At 45.1% G+C, this 22,274-nt stretch overlaps 1 protein-coding gene across 2 annotated transcripts in view; it reads right to left on the minus strand.

Moving 5' to 3' along the window:
- PRKG1 (protein kinase cGMP-dependent 1) overlaps positions 1–22,274 on the minus strand; it is a 1,246,601-nt gene that overhangs the window by 1,140,760 nt on the left and 83,567 nt on the right. Inside the window, exon 1 of one of the 2 annotated variants that reach the window (XM_039238531.1) lies at positions 17,482–17,792. The exons of the other annotated variant lie outside the window; for it this stretch is intronic. Within the exon in view, the coding sequence (XP_039094462.1) occupies positions 17,482–17,792 (311 nt within the window). Of the gene's footprint in view, positions 1–17,481; positions 17,793–22,274 lie in introns of those variants that run through there. 2 annotated transcript variants of the gene reach the window in all.

The following is a 22,274-nucleotide window of genomic DNA, read 5'->3' on the forward strand; positions in this document are numbered from 1 at the left end:
CTCACCATGTTTACCATGACTTGTCTGAATTCAAAAATCCAAATTTGGGCCGGTGGAATTTAAGACTTCCGACCACTTGTGTAAATGAAGCTTGAATCTAAGGCTTTACTGCAAACACATGAAACAGTTTATCATCTCTGAAATCCCTTTTGTCAATCCCCAGCGAATCCTCAAAGATTATTCTTTATTCTCTCAAACCGAAACTTCATTCCCAGTGCGTGCGCAGTACGAAAGCAAGCTAACAGTGCCACCTCATTTCACTGACGAATAACATCTGGCAAACTCCCCATTTGGCTCATAACCCAGAAGCCTTTGCATCAGGCAGGGCAGCCAGCCACGCAGAGAGCCAGGGTCTTCCATGAGACCAAATGGAGTCCACCAGTCACCCACCTCAATGTGTCGCTGGGGGCAGGACCCCCAGAGACCCTGCGGCCCTGGTGATCAGCCCCACTGGCACAAGAAGCCACTAGAATTCTTCCTTTTCAAAGGATTGTATTCCTAAAGAGAATTTTGTTATGGCCACCCCCCACCCTCTTCATGAAATTGCCATGGCGGGCACATCTAGAGAAGTGAAATTCCTCTCTTCTCAAATCTTGTAAACCTTATCTTCTCTTCTATACCTCCCATGTACTCTAGTGTATTCCTTTATTTCATAATTCAAATACCTCCTCCGTCTTTGTCTCTCTCATTTCAAAACAGCTCCCTGATCAATTCTCTATTCACCTTAGGGGCGGGTACTTATCTTTAAGTCATTCACACGCTCCTATTTTTTGGCAGCATGTGCATGGGAAGCCAAAATGGGAGGTGGGAGGGTAGCTTCAAGGAGAGAAGCTAAAGAAAAGGGGAAATACAAGTGGGTAGGCTTGGGAGGTGGGAAGGTGTAGACAGGTACAAGCCATACGGTCTGCTTACCATGGTATCTCTACATAAATAACTCCTAATATGAAAGCCAAAGGCATAGACTTTGAACCAAGCAGTGCTGTGTGGTCTTGGGCAAATTACTTAACTTCTTTCAGCTGGCTTCACTTTTATTGCCTCTAACATGGAGCAAATACTCTCTATCCTTCACGACTATTATGAAGACTTTTTAAAAATGAACACTAACCCCCACCCCCCAGCAGAATGCCCAAACACAGGAAGTACCCCAGAAACAGCAGCCCACCACTTCTAATGCTGTTACTTTTAATCAGGTCATTACCACACCACCATCCTGGGTCTGGGTCCAAAATTAAATTCTTCAGTTTCTGTTACTCCAACAACAACACAACAGTCCACTTGAACTTTTCTGACATTAGAGGGATTCAATGTTTAATGTTAACAGTCTAAACTTCATTCTAAACAATACATTGATGTCACCCAGTCTTTCAAGTGAATTGATACCATTGGCAAAACAAGATGCCTGTCTGTATGAAATGTATGTAAATGGCAAATTTGTGAAGACAGAAAACAGATCAGTGATTCCCTGGGGCCGGAGACAGAGAAAAGACTGATTGCAAGAGGGGCCCCAGGTAATTCAGGTGTAGGAGAAATGTTCTACAATTGGACTGTGGTCATAGTTGCATAACCCCATGAATTTACTAAAAATCACTGTGCTGTACATGGACAGTGGGTGAATTTTATGGTATATAAACAATCCCTCAATAAAGCTGCTAAAAATAATCCATCTTTTTTGTACCACACAACACATTTCAAAATAAACAAGTATTTCTATTTTTATTTTAAAGCTTTTCCATTATCAGCTCATCACTATGACTGTCAAGAATCTGTCCGACACCATGAACATCTTCCTGTACAGGCTAACCGGGCTGTTAGCACGGCTTTCACTCACAATCACATTGTTTTTGGAAAGACATCTTGGGACGGAGTATCAAAGTCATTAGTGGGAAGCACTGATAGGCTAAGAGGATGCTCTGGCTCTGAGGGCTTCACAGCCTGGACAGCAAATATTCGAGTTGGAAATGAATGGTTTTCAAACAGAAATCCATCATCAGTGCTTAACTTCTACTCAGACATTTCAGAAACCAGAAAAGGCACTTTGTTCTAAACACTTCTGATGCACTGAAATCAAATCATGAAAGCATCGGGTCGTTAAAAATGTACACTGCTCTCTGGTAACAATGCCACGGTCTACGTAGTCCTACGTGTTAAAATGAAATGCTGGGAACAGTATTACTGGGATTTCACATACATGTGTCTGCCAAGAGTGGCCTTCAAATATTCATCCTGACTTTAGAGCACAGACAGCCTTTCCTTCAGCTCTGATTACAACTGTGTTCACCATGATTTCTTAACATAATTTAAATGCATAGCGCTCCATTCAAACTTGACCAGTCCATTCTTGACTTCTCTGTAGGCCTGTGGCTGCTCATTGAATGAAATAAGTTGCATTATTATGGAACTTCAAGCTTGCTTCTATTTGCCCTTCCTGCCCACAGCTAACCCACACAGAAGTCATGCCGGGCTCTCGTTGTCACTCAGTCTCCCTCTGAGTCACACTTGGCAAAGCCACACTGAGTTGTGTTGGGCTCTGTTCTAGGACCTCGTCGCTACTGAAACTCTTTTCACCTCATGCTCTTTGGTTTGGCCAGGAAATGCTTACAGCCTTTTAATAATGGGATCGGGTTTAGTAAACTTGACAGAAGGCAATGTTTCATGCTATTTGTGGCCCCTTGCTATGTTTGGGTCTCACAAACATGATCTCCAGTCATGACACATGTTACAATCATTTATGACAATATCATAGCCCCAGTGAGTGGTAAAGTAGCAACCAAATCAGAGCTAAGGCCCTTACCCATCTTCTGTGATGTACTCTGAGCCCACCTGCTTGTGTGGCCCTTAAGGACACTGTTGAATGACAAGACTTTGGATTCTCAGGGCACTCTCATGAATGCATACTGATTCTGTCTAAGGTGTGGAAGTCAGGATGGATGGAGTCGGATGGCCTATCATATTTACAGGGTCGTCACATAAGGACTGCTGGATTTGGGTCATGTCCCTTCATACCTCTGGCCCTTAATAATCTCTTCTGTAAAATGAAGATGATCTGTGCTCCTCTATTCACTCAGCAATCATGAGGCATAAATGAGATCACATGTATGTTCATCTTTCCAGCCAATGAATAGAAGTTGCTATCACACCTCATTTTTCCAAGATACAAGACACATAGTCGCATAGCACAGAAGCCAACTTATGCTTAGACCGAATTCACTGAGACTCTACTATAGAATTTATTCACGGAAGCATATGATCAGATGAGATGAAAAAGTTTTTTTTCTAGGATTGGGTGTTCTTGGGTTCCAAGAGACAATATGCCACACAAAACCGGCCTTGAAGTTTTCTGCTTTAGTGTGGCCCACGTGGAGGTACAAACCTGATAACACATTATTTTATTGTGAGTTTGATGGACTCCACCATCTCATAATATGTGAATTTTTGGATAGTCAAAATTAGCAAGCTATTATCATAAGCGTGACAGGATTTTGTTAGTGAGAATTCTGGCTATGTCTGCAAAAGGAATTAAGAATTTGAAGAGACTCTCCTGTGACTATTTCCATTAATTCCAGGCTTGCATTTCTCAGCAATCAACCCATTTACTTTGCAAGGTTAGCCAACTTAGGAGGTTTTGTGTGCAGGACGTGGGATGAGGCACTTCAGTTGGAAGACAAGTACACTTCCTTGGAAAGACAATTAAGAATCAGATTATTTGGGGGCACCTGAGTGACCCAGTCGGTTGAGCATTCGACTTCGGCTCAGGTCATGATCTCACGGTTTGTGGGTTCAAGCCCCTCGTCGGGCTCTGTGCTGACGGCTAGCTCAGAGCTTGGAGCCTGCTTCAGATTCTGTGTCTCCCTCTCTCTCTGGCCCTCCCCTGCTCATGCTGTCTCTCTCTCTCTCTCAGAAATAAATAAAACATTAAGAAAAAATTTAAAAACAAAGAATCACAGATTATTCAAATGAGAAGGGATTCTTCAAGATCTCTAATTCCAGTTTTTCAGGTAAAAAACTAACATGCCTTCAGAGGCCAGGCAGATACTACAAGCAAGGGGGGTATGAGGTAGATGAAGATGGTGGAGAGTGTCGGGGCCGAGATGGATTTGTAGGGCCCAAGAGACATCCACAAAGCTGTGCCGAGGCGTCCAAATCCAAAGTCTGTACACACTCTCTGGCCCGACCCAAGCTTGCCTCCAAGCTCTGCTCAACCCAGTTACAGAAGCTTCCCATTTTTGAAATTTTAAACTTAAAAGTTGAGGGAACTTAGGTGGCTCAGTCAGTGAAGCATCCGACTCTTGGCTTCAGCTCAGGTCATATTCCTGTGGTTTGTGAGTTCAAGTCCCACATGGGGCTCCACACTGACATTATGGAACCTGCTTGGGATTCTCACTCCCTCTCTCATTGCCCACGCCCCCCCACCACTCATAAATTCTCTAAGTAAATAAGCTTTAAAAAATACTAATAAACTTAAAAGTTGAAGTATCCGAGGACCAGGAAGATGAAGAGGCTTCACCTCGTCCTTTCTTTGACAAAGAATTACCAAGCACCTGCTGTGGGCCAAGCCAGTTTATGGCTCCAAGGATACGACATAGAGCAAAACAGACATTGGTTTCATTTTTGTGGAACTTTCCATCTTCTGGGGGAAGCAGATGTCCACCAAATAGTGACTCACATATAGAAATTCAAACTCCAATAGATATGAAGACCAGTATGTAAACAGAGCTACAAATCAGGCACTGAGAACTAGAAATGTGACCCCAGCCCAGGTATGCTGGGCGAGTCTCTGAAAACGGCAATGTCTTTTTTAGCACACACTTTAAAGCCACAGAGTTTTAGGTGTTAAATAATTCGGGGGTGAGACCTACACCAGAGTAGTCACTTAATGTTTGGTAAATTGCTAAACAAACGAATAACTCCAATCCACAGAATGTTGATGAATTACCAGAAAAAAGAATCAGAAACAATGACAAACTTCCTAATACCATTCAACTATATTAAGACGCTAACATTTAGGAGAAAATAAAGACACAAATCGTTAGTAAAATGAGGGAACATTTCTTTAAAATGGGAATTTGATTCAAGAGGGACAAACAAAGGCCACTGAAATCTTTTAACCAAAAATACCCAGAATACACAGGTACAAGATGGGGAAACCTTTCTACGTATGATAGAGCAAAATTGCCTTCAGCATGAGTGGTTGTGTTTAATAACAATTTGAGCACAGCAGAAACACAGCTTTATGGGTAGAAGAACTTCCGTGATACTAAGATGTGCTAATCTCTAATAGATAATGCACCTGAGGCCACCATGAGTCTACGGGTATATGGCATGTGGAAAATGCAGGTATATATAAAAAATTACTGCAAAGCTATATAAAAGGGACAAAACTGTAAAGGGGAATAGGAAACACAACTTGTGTTTAAAAAAAAAAAAATGAGTGGTTGGGACAATCCGCTAAACCACAGGGCACATACGGAATGAGCATGGCCTCGGGTCACACAGATCTGCACTTGAGTGTGTCGGCCCAATGTTTTATTCTGGGCAAGTTGTTGAATTTCCTTGTGCATCATTTTCTCCACCCAAAGAAGCAGGATGATTACAGTACCTACTTTGTGAGATTCCTTTAGTTTGTTTGTGCTTTTTTTAAAGTTTATTTATCCGAGACAGACAGAGAGAGAGAGAGAGAGAGGAGCAGGGGAGGGGCAGAGAGAGAAGGGGACAGAATCCCAAGAAGCCTCCACACCATCAGCACAGAGCCCAATGTAAGGCTCAATCTTAAGAACCATGAGATCGTGACCTGAGCTAAAATCAAGAGTCAGACACTAAACCAACTGAGCTACACAGATACCCCCACACATTATGAGATTCCTTTACGAGAAAGTAAACAAGACAGCAGATGTAGCATACGGTAAGACAAATATGGTTAGTAATCATCACTAATGACCAGTAAAGATGAAGCTAAAAAATAACGATTACTACCTCCATTTAATGTAGGATGTCTGTGAAGATGCGAGAAACTTTTCTCTGTGTCCAGAAAAACAAAAAAAAGGAAAAAGATGAAGAAAAAAATGAGCCTAATTTGAACAAGAAAAGTTTTCCCCTTCACAATGGTAAGGCGAAAGACTGAACCACAAACAGCAGTTAGAAATACAGTAGTGGGAGTCAAGAAAGAACCGGGAAACACGTCATACAGGATTTGAAAATTCAGTAGCAAGGGTTCACCTAGACATGATTTAATAAACTCCAAGTTTATCTGGCAGAGGATGCTGCTCTTGCCAAGATAAATAAATGGCGTCCTTGGGTTAATTTCCATTCACGGCACTGATGGTAACCCTTAGGAATCCAGAAGGCGGAGCCTGGATCTGTGGTGATCAACGATGGAGAGGATACAGGACGTCAGTGCTGGAGCCAAAGGAGAAGACAAACCACAGAAGAAACAGGGTCACCTGAGAAAGGCAGCTCTTCTGGATGGACAACGTTGTGTTTTATAGTTTCAGATGAATGGTCTAGCGATATGATCTACTTGACTCACCTCTCTGCACTTCTTGAGGTGGTATCTTCACCAAAATGTTTCAATATTAGTTCTTTCAACCTCTTCCTTTCTGAGGGTGCCTGAGGACAGCTTGGATAGCTTTAAAAAATCATGATTATATTACAGGCGGAATAGAACTTGTGATGGAAATACGGTACTCTTCAAATACCAGAATTTTCCAAAATAACTTTTTAATTTTTTAATGGTTATTTATTGAGAAAGAGAGAGAGAGAGAAAATGCAAGCAGGGGAGGAGCAAAGAGAGCGGGGGACAGAGGATCTAAAGCAGGCTCTGCACTAAAAGCAGAGAGCCAGATGTGGGGCTTGAACTCACGAACTGCAAGATCATGACCTGAGCCAAAGTCTGATGTTTAACCGACTGAGTCACCCAGACGCCCCCTCCCTCTCGAAATAACTTCTTATCATTATTCAGAACCATGTAAACAAATTCTCCAACATAGATACATAATGCTTCCAAGTGTCTAAACTCATTATTTTTGGAAGTTTTTTCTATAGTTATTATTTCAAAAGCCAAAGATGATGCTCTTTCAGCAGTTACCTATTAAAAAAATAACATGCTTTTTTGTTTTTGATTTTTTGGGTTTGTTGTTGTTATTTGTTTTTTTAAGCTAGGAATTCCCCACCAAAACTCAAAAAAAAGCATCTTCATGTCTTAAGCAATGCGATAAAAAAGCAAAGGCTGGATGAATTTATGAAGTAAGCTAGGAGGTAGGAAGAAGTTAATAAGGATGCTCCCTCAGTTTACAGCGGGCTTGTTATTTTATTTGCCATTCCCTTTCATGAGGATTGTCTCAAAGTAATATCCACTTAGCTGTATGCCATTCAGTGCTACATGAACAAGGAATGGTTTTTCCCCCCACACGGAAATCTAGGATTCCATACTAAGTCATGCTGACACATCTGGAAGGCAGGGCCAGACAGCTTAGAATTTTTCATGTCATCTTTCCCTTTTATGAAGAACAACAGCACATCTAGAAGGAAATTCTGAAGAACAAGAAAAAAAAATGACTATTTCCTGATCGAGGCTACCACTGTTTTTAAAAGTCTCTGCTTCCTTTTTTTACCACATTCTAAAGCTTTCCAGATCTATAACAAGAAACATTGTTCATACGAATGCATGACAGACTTGGGTATTACATTTTTATAAAGTGGAGTATTCAGTGAGTAGCCAGAAACTTTGAGCCACTTTTTCATTTTGTGCTGTAGCATACACGATGGGGGGGGGGGAGGGGGAGGGAACGATTTTCAACATTTCAGAATTGCAAAAGTTGTCTTACATAAAATGCATTTACTCAAAATAAGGAGGGATTTACTGAATGGATCTTCCAACCAAAAAAAAAACTAATTTTACTGAGTGTCTGTGAGCTCATTCTTCTAAGCTTCGCTATCCTCAGCTCCTGGGTAAGAGGGTAAGCGATTACCTACAATGAAGATCATGAGACTTCTGGGCTTGACGATGCCGGCAGCAGACACGCAGGGGTTTATTGCCCTGTATCTTTTCTTGTTTCTCTCCTCCCATGGACATAATGAGCTGCCATTGCAGGCCAAGCAAAATGGTACCTGTCACATTCCGATGTTTAATATTCCTCTGTAAAAGCTGTGGTGACACCCTGTCAAACCAGCACAAGAGTAATACAGGGCCATTGTTTCTGCCTCGCCGTAATATAAAATGTGCTACTCAGTCACTGGTGATTTAGGCGCAGTGCGTCTCATGAAGACGGACGCGTGGGGCTGTGCAGGCTTGTACGGCGGGCGTGATTGCCAGCCACCTGCAGAGCCAAGAGTGTGGTCGAGCCACCTTCCAGCCCATCAGTGGCGGTAATTCCAGAGGGGCACAATTCAGAATCGCATATTCTTCTTCCTCGTCCTGACAACCCTTTTTTCTCTCCTCTCAGTCCAGACTTGGAAGCACAAAGCCATAATTTATCGATAGAGTTGGGCCATTAAGATGACATACAGTATATCCAGAAAGGAGACGGTTTTCCCCCGCACGTTATCTCATTATTCCTTGGCCCAGATCCAGTGAAAGTGGGATATTACCATAATGCAACAGCGTCAGAAAACAGCAAAATTATTTCACTTCACGAAGGTGTATTTGTCATCACTGACATCTGAATACCATTAGTCAAATTAAACTGACTGGCTGATACCGTAATTATTTCATGTTCCGAGAAATACAGAGCTATTCCTAAAGAGTGGGTGTCATCTAGCAGTTGGAAACTAAGGCTGATCAGTAGACAGTCAACAGCATTAGGAGACCAACTTTTGACACATCTTAATAATTTAAGGTGTTTTCTCGTGCTTTGCCAGTGTCTAAGTCACTACTGCTCTGTGTAGAAGTCAATGAACTTGCATGGATCTTAAAGCAGTTTTTGTGAAATTTAATTAGCATCTATGATCTTTAGAGCAGCAAAGATGCGTCTTATTAATTTATTGTATTTTTGGTGCTGGCACAATTGATATATACTGACACTAAATTGTCACTGATTTTCCCCCCAATATGAACACCCGTCCTTTCGGATCTTGGAATAGAAGAACCCTAACACGTGTTTTCCAAGCGGCCTACCTTGAGCTCGGGCCGGCCATTCCTCTTCAAGCCTCTAAACCGAATAAGTGAATACATGTTTTTGTCTCTGTTTCTTTATTGTTGCTTAATTCCTTCTTAGCCTGCCCATTTGGGCCCAATAACCACATGCATGACATGAAGCTGGATTCATAATGAAAGTGTTTACTTTCCCTATGATTAACTTCCCCACGTAATTAATGCCCCCAAACCCCTGGGCAGCCTTATTATATCCACTCTGCGTTTACAGGCTCTCCGTCGCTGAATACATTTTCATATTTTAGAAGGAAGGGGGGAAGGGACAGGAGAGCTCGCTGAGTTCCATTCTAAGATCCTTTTTTACCAAAAACTGTTTGCTATTAGCTATTTTCATCACTTATATAAAGTGCTATACTGGATGATCCTCACCTGAGATGATGAAACTGCAAACAGAAATAGGCTCTTGTCAGAGACCATGAGGACCATCTTGAGAGTTTTTTACCAACAACGGAAGGAAGAAGAGGTGCAAGGACACGCAAAGAGCTAGGAACAGGGGCAGCTCGGGGACTGTGACCAGGAGGTGCGGGAATTCCCATCTAACCCCCCCCCCACCCCCTCAGGAGCATGCCCAAGGGACGCAGAAGATTCTCGGCTTTTGGGTGTCGCCTCAGACCTCTCGGCTGGCCGGCAGCAGGGCCCAGATCTGTCCACTCAAACCAAACTGTCTGGAAAGGGGACTCAGGGCTTGATGCGTTCTCTCTGCTTTTTGAAGCCTCTTTGGAAAGTACTCCTCAGCCGGAGCACAGGCTGTTTGCCTTAAAAGGATAAAATATCTGTTGGAAAAAAAAACACTGTAGCTGGCTGCGGAGACGTCACATACCAGAAGGAGAGGCTACCGGCCCAGGGCTACTCCTCTAGCAGGTCCGTGCGTGTCTGCCCCTCATACACTTAACACTCTGTACCAGTCTCTGGAACCCAAGGGAACAGTCTCACTGGCCCAGGAGACAGCAGCCCTCAGTGGGTGGAAAGCACTTGCGATGACGGCCGACCCTCATGTGTGTCATATTTGAACAGCCGCCAGGACTCGGGGGTGCCAGCAAAGAGGAAGCACACCTACCTTCCGAATGGAGCTCCTGCCAGGTCTGTGTGCCCGGGTCGTAGCAGGCGACCCCGGGCGGCACCGGCAGACCAACAGGTGCAGACGCCTGCACTGCCCCGTTTCACAGCGAGTGGGCATCCGTTTTGGTTAAAACGGACCAAGGAAGGTGCTTTCCCAAAGAATGGGAATTCAAGGAGCCTGTAATAACTGAGCCTCAGTGGCCTGCACAAGAGGCTCTCAGCACTGGCCACATATGAGAATCATCTCCGGAGCCGAAATAATATACCCAGTCCCCCTGTCCAGCCCAGAGCAATTAAATCAGGATCTCTGGAGGCGGCGCCCCAGGAAAGGTACTTTTAAAGTTCCCCAGGTGATTCTAACATGCAGCCAAGGCTGGGTACCAACTAGCCACATAGAGTCACGATTACCTGTGTGGGAGAATAAACCATACGACACCAAATAGTGTATACCTGTTACTTGGAAGAAGAAAAAAAGGGTCCTGTACTGCTTTTGTAAGTCCCGAGCGCTTAGATTTTTACCAATAGAAATGGTCAACTCTTTTAGTGGGAAGTTTACCCTGGTCCTTCACGTGGGAGCTGCCTGGGGAAATCTTTCCTGACGAGGGCTTCCGGTCCCACACATTATTTCTTCCATTGGCTGGGGGGTGAAACCTAGGCACGGGATATTTTTTAGAGTTTCCCAGATGATTCTAACGTGCAGCTTGGGAACCAGTCTTTCTTACTTTTTCCACTTATTCTCAAGTATTTCTGCTTCCTATTTAATTACTGGTGAACACATGCTCCCCCTAAGAAGAGCCCATATGCTATCCAGTGGGTTTTTGGCACAACTGCCTAAACCCCACAACCCTTTGGGAAGGAGAAAAGTCTCGTGGCAAGGGAAGTCACCTCCCGAGTCTGAATTCAGGCTCAGCCCTTTACAAAGTGTGTGACCTTGGGCAAGTCACTTCTCAGAGCTTCAGTGTCCTGTCGGTCGGTGCTGTGAAATGGGGATAATCTGCAGTCTCCCTCAGAGGGCCATTCGAGTGATAAAAGAGACAGTCTGTGGGAAGCACAGGGACACAGAGTAAGTGCTCAATAAGTGTGAGCCATCACGAGGAAGGCAGGCAGCGCCACTCTGACCCCTTACTTCAGAAACCGCGATGCACCAGCTCGCTCTCCTCATCCTTTCCTCTCCACTAGGAGCTTCATAAACACCACCAAGTCCTCCCTGTTATCAGACTAAGGGATGTTTCAAAGGGACAATACAAGGCACTCAAAACAAGCCTTGGTCTAAAGGGAAACATCTTAATGGTCTTCCGCCCAAATCCCAGATGCCTCTCACTCATAGAGAAGGCAAGCAAGCCTTTGATGTACTCCAGTCCAGCGCCTCCTCCCCAAAGGGCTGTCTTCCTTGTAAACGCTGTTCTAGTCCCCGGCCATCGCCCACAAAACCCATCACTCCTTCCAGTGTGTGCAACATGGCGCCCCTCTAACGATGCTCATCTGGTTTCGCCCTTTCCTTTCCATCTTGATCTTGCCTTGCCCTTGGGCATGTCCCCAAATCTCCATTTTGTCCACCACCTCCCCCCACACACCTCTTCTTGCCACTGGGCTCTGGTTTTTTCATACTAATAACTCTGATTATAAAATCCATTCAGAAACAAGACCCTTTGGAGAGGATATGATTAGTCCCATCTTGTGTCAAACGTCTTTTGTGCAGCCACGGTTTTCATGCCACCGTGTACGCTGATGTAACAGCGTTGGGGGGAAAACGTTCCTGCACTCTCACAATCATCATCAGAGAGTGAAAATAGGCTGCACACATCGAACTTTCCAGAAAACAAACTTGAAGGAGAGAGCGAGGAGCGCGGACATTATGGGAGATGGTGAGAGCACTGGTGTCAGAAGGCTGGGGGGGTGGTGGTAAGGAAGGACGGGGAGCTGTCGGGGAAGCAGTGGCAAACGGTGCTGGCTCAACAATTCAGACTGGGATGCAAAATGCCACCGATGTGACTGCATAATAGAGCTGGACGCGTCCCGGGAAACGCTGTGGTGGCCACGTGCTTGCTTATCACATCGTCTTGCGCTCTCTGGGCATGGAAGGTTCCGGTCGGAGGGGCTGAGTGATAGCAGCAGGCCCGGCACCCCGGATGGGCAGTGGTACCCCTGGCAGAAAGGGCAGCAGCCTGGTGTTCAAATCCGGTTGCTAGGAGACCATGGAGACCCTCCACTGCTAAGCAGGCAGGGGGAAGATGTGTCTGTACGCCTTATAACCTCCAAACGGCAACAGAAACGTCGTGTGCCCAACTCTTTAGGGCTGCAGTGTGGACATGGGACCCAAGTGGAGCAAGGAGGACGCCCATTTCTATCCTCGCCAGGGCTTGTCCGTTCCTTCATGTGAAACCCCATTTCAGGGGCGCAAGACTGGACCGTGTTTCAAAACAGCCTAACAGAGTTTAGGAACCTGGTCTCCTCCACGTTTATAAAAGCTTCCCACTGCTTCAATTCAACTGCACGGCCCGTGAGGTCAAATTAGCGATCCACCTGCAATTGGACAGCCTATTAGACCTGCCTGAAGTTGGAATTTGACTCCTCCACGAAAACCAGAAAGAGGAGTTTCAGAAAACAACTTCGGGTTCAATTTTCACCGTGGGCCCCGTTCCCTGAGGTCCCAAAGGGCTCTACAGTGTGTGTCCCAGGCACAACTTGAGAGATCTTCCAGGGGAGGGCTGTGAAGTGAGAGGAAAGAGAAAGCTGGTTTCTCTAGAAGTGCGACTCCAACTCTGGGCGGGTGTGAACCAGTTGTGACTCGGTGCCATCAAAGTCTCGCCTCCTTGGGACAGTCATAGCTATCATCAGGACCGTGGGGTCCAGGAGGCGCAGGGCTGAGGGGCTTCCGGAGACTTAGAGCCTTACTGCTGGGGACCACCGGGTCCTTGACGGGTGGAGCGCACACACACACGCACCTGTTTCTTGAACATTCTAAAGACAAGCAGAAACGCCCTCTGGCCTACTTTACAAAATTGAAACTGAGGTTCTCATTCTGTGGGGCCCAGACGTACCTCTCCTCAGTTCCCACTACGGTTTTCTGGAACCACCACTTGTTGCTGTCACTCCCCCATGTGTCTTGTCCACCGGATGGTCCTGTCCATTCCCACAGCGCCCCCTCCTCCCTTGATCGCTCGCCTCAGGCGGCCCCTCAAATACCCACTTTAAACACCTCGCCTCCAAGACACATTCCCATACCATGAAATGCAATGAGCACAATTCTACTTTGCCAACTCCTTTAGGTACCTCCTCTGTGATTTAACGTTCTCTGTACTTTATAGAATACCCACTGGATGCCAGGCCTACGTCTCGCTCCCCTCTAACCCCCCAGGTTAGCTGCATGTCGCAGACAGCCCATCAGAGTACTGAACTGAGCTGCAGGACATACTAGCATTGAATTGCTACCTTTGAATAAATCTACGTTTTAATATCCCATCTAACATGAAAACAAAATTCTAGAATTCTCTCCACTTTCCTACAAAATTTAACATACAGCCTTTAGGAAGGTTCTATTTCTCTTGAGATGTACTATTGCCCAGGTTTGAAAGATCCTATAAGAGCTGGTTAAAAATTTATGCCTCCCGGAGCACCTGAATGGCACAGCAGGTGAAGTGTCTGACTTCAGCTCTGGTCATGATCTAACAGTTCGTGGGTTCGATCCTCAAGTCGGGCTCTGTGCTGACAGCTCAGCGCCTGGAGCCTGCTTCAGATTCTGTGTCTCCCTCTCTCTCTCTCTCTCTGCCCTTCCCCTGCTCATGATCTGTCTCCGTCTCTCAAAAATAAATAAATATTACAAATTAAAAAAAAATCAATACCTCCCTAAAAATAAGAAAATATACTTCTTTTAGTCCTCTATTCTTCCCAAGTATTTCACAACCCAAGAGGAAAATGTTATAAAACACATCATCATTCTCTGAAATTAAGTTACCTCTGGGGTGAAAAGCACCAGCTGAAGAAAAATCCAGAGACACTAACAAGTTTTTATAGGAACTTAAGTCTATGCCATCCAACTAAGATGACAGGGAAGGCTGACACAGCAGAATGTAAAAGATTTGAGAATATTTACAGTAGGTAAAGGGTCAGCATCAAAACACCAGACACTAAGTGTTCCGGCCTACTAGAGAGTCAGTTTTCAGGCATGAAAGATCCTGCAATAAAAGTACTTTAAAAGTCCATAAGAATCATCCTATATATATAACCAACAGACTATCTGATCTCATAAAATGGGCATTTTTTTTTTTCATTTTAAGGGGTCATTTGCTCAATTTATTTTAAAACATATAGCCTACGAGTTTTACGTTCTCGTAGCAGGGGAATATAGTGCCATTTCCACGACAGTTCTTTACTTCACGTTGGTAACACACATAGGGCTTAACGGCTATTTCTATGCTGGTGTGAAAGAGACAAACAAGGATGGTCCCCTGCCCCCAACACACACACACATACACACACACACACGCACGCACGCACGCACACACTTTCAGCGGGGCTCCCAGGCTCTGAATGAGCCTTCCCCCCAATTCCCCCAGCTCTCAGGGAAAATTCCAAACTGAAAATGTTAAAACAAGTCAGGTTAATAATTGACATTTTACACTATTTTAACACTGTTTTTAAGTGATCAGAAATCACTAAAAAAAATAAAGGAAGTCTTTTAAAGATTATAATCCTTAGAGGGTAACCTCAGTAACCAAAAAGTGAACATATTTGCATGTAGCAGATAACTGAACCAAACGTGAGCTGGGCAGTCTCCTACAGCTGATGGAAAGAGAACAGAACGCTCCCACGAACGTGAATCTGAAATCCATTTTCAGCGACGGAGATGGTTTCCTTTTAACTCGAACTCACAATAATCTGTGTGTGAGTTTCAGAAAGGCAACTAAATTTAAGTTGCACTGAAACTGAAATATAAACACTTGTTGCCAGTAAGTCTGTATAATCTAATTATTCATAGTCAGATAAACGGAAATTCAAACAAGTTTTCGTTGGTTAGGCAAATCTTCCGAATCCTTTGTGGAGCCATAGTGCACACTCATTCAGCCACAGGTATAATCATTTTGCATACAATGTAACTTCTCTTCCAAGAAAGGTACACTCGGCCACTTGAGCCAATTTTATTCTCGTTTTCTTTATGTAAGTGTGAAAAAAGAACAGATGTTTTTCCAAAATTATTCAAGCTTGGAAGACATTCTATCGTTTTCTTCAATAGAATCCCTCAGAATCACCAAAATCATCATGGTGATACCTTAAAAGCTGATTTCTTTAAAGCACAAGTTATTAAATAAATATCAGAATGCACAGCATTGTTCCATAAATAAAACGTTTATTGTAAAAGAATGGTGTGACTTATTTGCCACCACACTGATTTCAGTTTCCACCTTGGACTTAAAAAAAAAACAAACATCTAGCTGTCCTCCATGTGAAGAGACTTCTACAACTTACCACATTCTGCAGCTCATTCCTACTGCCTGTATTCCTTCAGACATGCTCTGATCGAATGTTTAACTGGAGTTATCAGCTGGCTTGATCATGCTTCATTGTAAAACCTATTAAAATGGTCTTTTTATAAAAGTGAAGTTTTTTCTGTGTTATTCCAAAGTCCTGTAGATCCTAAAATGAGAGCCTATGCAATGCTTAAGAATGCAGAGAGCTGTCTTTGAGTTATTTTTTCATTATGCAAAACTTGGCCCAGGAGAGATGGCCACGTACCTCGTTAGCTAAAACAGGCGAGCATGTCAGGACTGCAAATTAATTTACTGGAGAAAGTTAAAATAGATGTGAATCGTCCAGGTTTCTAAGGCAGATCTAAGTCTGCTGATCAGGGCAACTTGGTGAGTTCAGAATCTCAGAAATGTTTATCCTCACTGTTTCTTCCCCACACTCTCGGAGAATACAAACTCCCTCTGAAGCTAACCCTGCGTGGGGAACAGCAAAAGCTCTCTGGCAACCAACAGATGAAGGTATAACTCTAAGTTTCCAGAAGTATAATTAGTACGCGCTCGACAGCTCCCCCACATCTGATAAATACCGATGGAGACAACCACATGTGTGCCCCGTCTCCTTATATTAATTCCTTGTGTTTATGAAGCGAAGGGTTCCAAGGAAGCTTGCATTATTATGTAACACGTGTCATCCAGCCAGTGTGATGTAGTCAGGAGGAGAGTAGCAAAATCTTTCATTTTATCGCTATGGCATTATCTATCCATTACAAACACCATCCATTTGGTTGCTCTCCCTCATTCTACATTAATCTCATAGTTCTGCCACTTTGCTCTCACTAAGGTCCCTGCCCTGAGCGGGGTATAACAAGTTGTCTTCAATTTTTCTACCCAAGTTAAGAAGCCCACTGACATCAGAACACAGCTCTCCAAAGGCAGGAACCACACCACAGCGGTTGCATCAGAAGCCAGGAGTAAGAGAAACAATGTGTTCGTGCTGTCAATAAAGGTAAGTGTAGTTCTCACACTGGACCCCGGAAACACGCAGCCCTCCCTGCAGACCCCGGCACCTCATCGGCAACATTATGCAAATTCCTTAAGGAAAATAAGCAACCATCTCCCTCTCGTGTTATGAGAAAAAATATATACATTTTTTTTTCAATCAACAGACTAGGCTTCCATTTGCGGGCTGTAAATACCATCCAATTCGAGAAATAAAAAAAAATCTTCCCTTTTATATGCGTATTTGCTTATTTCTGACACTTTGGTGATGACAGCACATCAGGTTTGAGGGGTGCGGGCGACTGTCGCCAGCAGGTAGAGAAATCCAGGAGAGCCACCAGAGCAGAGAAAGTAAGGGTGACAACAGACGCATTTCATTTCAAGTCTGATGAGCCTAGCATTTAGGATTTTCCGGCTGGGCAGGTTTGCCAGGGCATTTGGGAGACGGGGTTTTTTCTTCCTCTTCTCACGCTCGCTCGCTCGCTCGCTCACACACACACACACACACACACACACACACACACGGCTGGACACACACCTGGGGTGCGTTCAAACTATGTACAGCGGTGGCACACATAAACGTGTATGTCTATTTTTTGAAAAACAGCTTGACATCTGACAAAGACAGGAAGGCGACGGAGGTGCAGCGAGCGTGGCTCGGAGAAGCGTGCAGGGCGCGCGAGGAGCGCCCGCTAGAACGAACGCAACATCTCGGAGCCCAAGCACAGACATGGCAAGCGCGAGGGGCGGGGGCCGACACACACGACAGAGACCCGCGGCTCCCCAGCGCGGGGCGCCGCTCCCCCTGCTTACTGTGGGCTCTTGGGGTAGAAGGGCAGGGTCACGTGGCTGAGATCCTGGAGGTCGAAGGCGGTGGGCTCGGCGGAGATCGCCTGGCGCTTGGTGCGCGGCTCGCCCTGCAAGGTGCCGGCGCTCTGCTTCTGCGCCTGCTGGGTGGCCGGCCGGATCACCGAGCGATACTTGTCCAGCTCGTTCTGCAGCTTCTGGATCAGTTCGTCCTTCTGGTCCAACTCCAGCTCCAGCTCGTCGATGAGGGCATCCCGCTGCCTCAGCTCCTCGATCTTCTCCTGGAGCGCGTACTGCAAATCCCGCAGGGTGCCCATGCTCCGCCGGGCCGCCGGGCCGCCTCCCCGCCGCTGCCGCGCGCCTGGGGGCTCGCTCCCCTCTCCGGTCAACTTTCCCCAAAGTCGCCGCCGCCGCCTCCCGAGTGCAGACGCTTCCTACTCGAGCCCGGAGCCAGCCAGCCCTGGCTTCTGAGCATGCCCAGTCCGCCGCTCCGGCGCCGACTTTCCGCGCGGAGCCCACTTGTCGGGCCGCCGGAGAGAGGCTGAGCGCGGGGGCCGCGAGGCGGCTGGTCCGCGCCGGGACTGAGCCGGGAGCCGCGGCGGGCGCAGGGCCGGAGGCGGGGCGGAGCGGGCGGGCGGGCGCGCCACTTCGGGGTGAGGGGGGGTAGGGGGGACGCCGAGGGGAGGACAGCCCCCTCCCCAGCGCCCCGGCCTCGAGGCCGCGCGTCCCCGGGCAGGGCGGGCTCGGCAGCCCAAGCGCTCCGGGGTCCGGAGGCGTCCTCCCCGCCGGAGGCTCCCGAGCTGCGTGGCCGCGCGCTGTCCTCACTCACGCCACCCTGCCCGCGGGGAGCGCCTCGCACAGGTGGCTGGCGCTGGACCACAAACTTGCCTCCCGGAGGAGACGAGCCGGCAGGCGGGAGGGCTCCCCGGCGGCGCGCAGGTGCCTTTGGGGAAGGGGCGAGGGGGCGGGGCCTCTGGCGCTCTTCGCCCAGCCGGGCGGCCCTCTGCGGCCCCAGCTGGTTGCCCCCCTTCCCGCCCCCTCCGAACTCACACTCCTGAACTCTCTTTCAGATCTGGGCCCTAGAAGGCCGCTCAGCTATCCACCCCAACCCGAGCCGGTGTCTGCGGAAGACTTTATGGATGGCCTCGCTTCTGCCATTTGCTATTTCGGGGTGGGGGACTGGAGGGGGGCGCAGGAAAAATCATCGCTGAGCTCCAAAAAGTCCATCGTGAAAGGGAATTAGATCTTCAAAAAGATTCCATCTCTGGCAACCAAGCCCTTAGAACTGTATCCTTACACTTGAATGGCAGGACGCAAACTGTGGAGAGGGAGAGGGGGGCGCCCAGATGGGCTGCGGAACATAGCGCCATACCACCCCACCTCCACGCAGCCGCCTCAGCTCGCCCACTTAGTAGTTCCTAAAATGATGACAACTAAGCAAGCTCTCTGTGGATGGAGAATTCGCCCATCACCTGAACACATGTTTAGAACCTACAAATATTTACTTACTACTTACCTAAATTCCTAATATTTATCTAAATCTTCATCGACTCGCCCAACTTTATAGCATCTTTTTTAGCAGCCCTAATTAGTTTCTTGGGCACTCAATGTTACAAACCAATGCTCTACTGGGCCATTCCTTCACAGTAAAACAAAGCTGATAGAAAATACATTAAAATCGAATTGCAATCCAGAACTATTCACTGCAATCTAAACTTAGCCAAGAATGAATATATCAGTCTCAAAAATTCTTTGCTTTTACTTTTGAATACACAACTCTTTCTATCTCAGCAAAGAGGGAAAAAAAGAAACAGGTTAGCCAACGGCACATTAAACAGACATTTTGACGCCAAGTGTATCTGTTTGTTATTAGAGGCATACATGACAAAGGATATAAATCCCAAACATTTTTCACTCAGATCATGATCTAATGCTCTTAGCATCAGATGATAGAAGACACTTAAATGTTCTGCTTTCCAACAGGGAAATACATTTACTTCAGAATGTGATACACAAAGTGGTTAATTCCCGAAACATTTTCATTCATAATGAACAGAACATGAGTAATTTACAAATACTGACAGCAGTGAAATAGTTCTAATTGTTGTTTTAATTAAAACTAAGTCAAGTAGAAGGACTGTGGCTTTGTACAGGGCTCTATTCTAAAGAGAGCATATGTGACAATTTCCTTATCCCAGGCAAGAGGCCAAATTCTTATTTTATTTAACCTATGGGAATTCTTTAATCCCATGGGAAAATGTTTAGAACTGAATGCCTTTTTCCTATAGATCTATATAGGGGTTCTGAGGCCGAGAGTTTATATCTAAAAATATACCTGAAGCAATGGTACAGGGGATATCATTAGGCAACTTCTAAGCAGGGTTATGTTTTAAGGTTCATTTGAGGCTTAAATGGAGTTACTCAATGTCTTTGCACAGCACAAAGAAGATTCTTCTTCATTTCTGAGAAAGCATGTCAACATGTACAAAGGAAATTAAAAAATAGCCCTTCAAACAAAATATATATATATTCAGGTATTTTGAATACAAGTGAAAATTTTTACACTGAGGTATTTAAATCATTTTCACTAAGCTCTCCTATCTACATGCAACTATAGGATGTATCCATCCTACATTTAACTATTATGATACAAAATGTATATTCCACGAGGAATCCTATCCTGAGAATCAGGACCCTGCTACCAAACATGCAAAGAAAGTAAGCAGCCAAAACACATCACTGCTATTACAGTCGCCTTACACTTTAAAAAAAGTATTCAAGATATATTTGGTTATATTAGCCTATATTACCAAAAGAATAACTGGATTCCCCGACTTTATGATCGTACATGCAAAATCCAGAAGTCTTGGCTTCTCCATCCTTGAAGTCAAAATAAATATTTTAAGTACGTTTTGCGATGATGTTCTTGACTGATGGTTGGATCTGGAAGGCCCTGGCTTTGCATCTCCATCTTTTGAGTGATCCCAATCTCTCTCTCTCTCTCTCTCTCTCTCTCTCTCTCAACATCTTTGCTACTATCTTGGTAAATGCTGGAAATGTTATGAGAAAGATCAAGGTCCTGTAGTAACATTTCCACAAGTTTACTATGTGTCTCATGGGAAAGTAAACCAGAGGCTCAGAGATGAGGCACAAGTTACTCTCTGATTCCCAGGCAGTGACTAACCAGTCGAAATGGAGTGGAGTAACATCTCCTGAGCCCGCCCACGGCCTGTCCCAGGGGAGGCAGCCTCCATGTTAATGCTAACTCACAGATTCATGCAATTTTGAAGGAACTGAGTTCATACTCTCGAATTCCATAGTCAACTCACAACCAGAGTCAACTCACGAGAGGCTTTTTTGCTAGTCTCTCTCTGTCCCAGCCCTCAGAGAAGCCACCTACCAGTAACCAGCCCAAACTGTGGCTTATCGATGCTCCTCAACTTGGCACCCACCTCTCATGACTGAGAATACATTTGATCATGCTTTCTTAAGGGAATCTCAGAACCATTTAATGAGGCATTCAGTGACGCAGCTTCATCATGATACTGGTTGTGAAAAAAATAAAGTCTGTAGAATCTATCATCCTTCACTAATGCCATAATTAGCCTCAAAAGGGCTGTGATAATTTTGTCATCTGGGTGTCCATTCCACAGATGCTACATTTCCTGGAAGAGTCCTAAGTATGAAAATTTCCTCTGCCATTTCTTGAGTAGGGAAAAAAACACAAAAACAAACCAAACACACCTGAGCGCTGTAAGTGGTAGAAGCCACCCCTTACAGAAATATGCTACAAGAAACAAGCACCCCTAAGAATCTAGGTCTGAGAGGTACCATTATTGGTAGACATACTGGCATGCTCTAAATTGCTAATCTTAAGGTCACAATAAAAGTAACTAACTTCCTTGAACTCTTAATGCAGGACAGACACTGTATATGTAACCCCACCAGGTGGTCTTTGTTATTATTTCCACTTACATTTGGGAAAAAAAATGGCGGCATGGAACCATTCACCTAATGAAGGGCAAAACCTGGATTCAAATCCTAACTGGGTGATACAGAGCTCATTCCTGGACTCTCTGGCATTCATTGTCTTCTGCAGGACTTCCAGATGTTGCTAATGCCCTGATCCTCGATCCACAGAGATTAAAGTATCTTTAACATTAACTAGCCTGACTTTGGGATTGCGTAGGTGGAAAGAGGAAAAAATTGGGAAATCCTGAAAGAGCAGAAAGAAGAATTCTTGAAAGTTCTTTTTGCCAAAATTGTCTTCACTCCAGCACCATTTCATCCTGATTTCAGGTGACCAACTCGCACCCATTGGGCTAGGATTGTCCTGGCTTTAATACTAAACTTGCTTGGGACTCTTCTGGTTTTAAAGATGAATTCTTCGGACCCCTTGGTCCTGGACAGTTGGTCACCCTATCTTATTCGGGATTACTGAGCCTCCCAATTTTAGAAATATTTTCAAATTTTGCTTTCAAATTTACAGATAGGAAAGTAAAACCTAGGAACATCTGTAATGATAATACCAATTATTTTAGGCACACTGCAAACCCACTAACACATTTGTTTGTAGGAAGACATTTGAAGAAAACAATCATCCTATTTCAATGCATAATAATATACCACAGGAACCGCCTCGGGGCTACATAAGGCATAAGTCAGACCACAGAATTTTAATCACACTTTGATAAATTAGATAAAGATTCTAGGCTCTCTCTTTGGTTTGCTGTCTTTATAAAAATCTGGACCTCAGACATACTGGCTTTCTACAGATAAAGGACAACAACTAAAGCACC

This window comes from Hyaena hyaena, unplaced genomic scaffold (assembly GCF_003009895.1).
Source record: "Hyaena hyaena isolate Hyena2069 unplaced genomic scaffold, ASM300989v1 scaffold_141, whole genome shotgun sequence".
NCBI classification, from domain to species: Eukaryota; Metazoa; Chordata; class Mammalia; order Carnivora; family Hyaenidae; genus Hyaena; species Hyaena hyaena.